General features: G+C 36.3%; 1 protein-coding gene across 2 annotated transcripts in view; it reads left to right on the forward strand.

Annotated features, from left to right (window-relative positions):
* Nucleotides 1–1615, forward strand: part of CEP120 (centrosomal protein 120) — an 86737-nt gene that overhangs the window by 17901 nt on the left and 67221 nt on the right. For both annotated transcript variants that reach the window (XM_004696580.4, XM_045285303.1), the window contains one exon: nucleotides 489–686. In XM_004696580.4, coding sequence (XP_004696637.1) covers nucleotides 489–686 — 198 coding nt within the window. The remainder of the gene's footprint in view (nucleotides 1–488; nucleotides 687–1615) is intronic.

The raw sequence follows: 1615 nt of genomic DNA on the forward strand, positions 1-1615 counted from the left end.
TTTGTATGGATTAAGATATTACTAAGTGCCCACGCTAAGATTTAACAAAACAAAGTACCCTTTTTCTCATCTATGTAGAAAAGCCTGTGATGGTGGTGTAAGGATTAGGTGAAAGACGAGGGAACAACAAGAAGTTCATAGAAAAATGGAATTAAAAAGAATTGTTCCATTATCTTTTTGAAGGGCTCTTGGAAGCATGTGAAAATAATGAAAGCAGAATTTAAAATATTTGACTGGTTTCTTTCCCAAAGCACTTAATCATATTAAGGATAGGCTGAAGAAAATAAAAACTTTTCGAAGACAAATTAAAAAAATTAGTTGAACCAGTAATTTGGTGTTAACTGGAGATTTGGAAGTTTTATTTCAGTGTTAATTTTAAGAACTTGAATTTAAAAACTCATAAAAATTTTAGCAAATATTAAAGGAGTGCCTCACATACTGTTAGTGATTAAGAAAATAATATGCTTTTCTTGCCCTTAAATCTTTAGTTAATTCCATGTACCATGAAACTTCCAGAAAGACAACCTGAGTTTTTTTTTTACTATTCTTTATTGGGAAATGATGTTACAAATGAACCCTTCAATGATTTGATCAACCCAAACTTTGAGCCTGAGAGAGCATCTGTTCGCATACGTAGCAGCGTAGAAGTTCTTCGTGTTTACCTGATTCTTCAGTCTAAAATACAGGTGAGTACTGTAGCAATTAAAAAAAATGAAACATTAAGTTTTAGATGTTCTGGAGGTACTTCAATGTGTTTGAATTGTGGTGCTGGCGAAGAATATTGAAAGTACCCTGGTTCACCACAAACTTACAAATTTACCATAAATCCTGGTCTCCTAAAAGAACAAACAGGTCTGTCTTAGTAGAAGTAAGACTAGAGTGCTCTTTGGAAGCAAGGAGGGAAAGCCTTGGTCTCACATACTCTGAGCATATTGTCAGGAGAGATCAGGAGCATATTGTTAGGAGAAGGACAGTATGTTTAATAAAGGTAGAGACAGCAAAGGAGAGGAAGGCACTTGACTTTGAGATGGCCTGACCCAGGGCCTCAAACACTGGAACAGTTGTGAGGACGACCCAGGAAAGGACAGCATTGTGTTCAGTTGTGCTGTGGATTGGACCTGACTCAATGGCCCCTAACTAACAACAGGGAACACTCACATTCTATTCTACTGAGTAGTGTGAGTCATCTTAACATCATATCTCAGTTATTTACAGATTTTTCTGACTCAGTGAAGTCTTTGGCATGATAATTAATCCAGGGTTTAGGGAATATGCTTTCCCAGTTATTGAGAAAAAAGGATCATTTCATTAGTGCTGGTGTAAACAATAGCCAGAGGCACAGCGAGCATACTCTAGATTCTTATATTTAAATTCTTTACCAGCAAAAAGATGAGACAACTCTCTAAAACGTGTGCTTAGGTGAAGACATAAGCTATTTTTAGACTGGACACTTTTTTAAAAGTAAACCTATGGAGTGAATATTACTGTTCTGTCTTTTATGAAGATTGATGAACTAATATTAAAATGCTATAGCACCTACAAAGCACACAGCATTCCTCTAGTTATTTAATGCACCTTCTCCCTCACCCCCCCACTATCCTGACCCCAGTTCTGC

This window comes from Echinops telfairi, unplaced genomic scaffold (assembly GCF_000313985.2).
Source record: "Echinops telfairi isolate 266 unplaced genomic scaffold, ASM31398v2 ScPeMD7_7469;HRSCAF=8507_1, whole genome shotgun sequence".
NCBI classification, from domain to species: domain Eukaryota; kingdom Metazoa; phylum Chordata; class Mammalia; order Afrosoricida; family Tenrecidae; genus Echinops; species Echinops telfairi.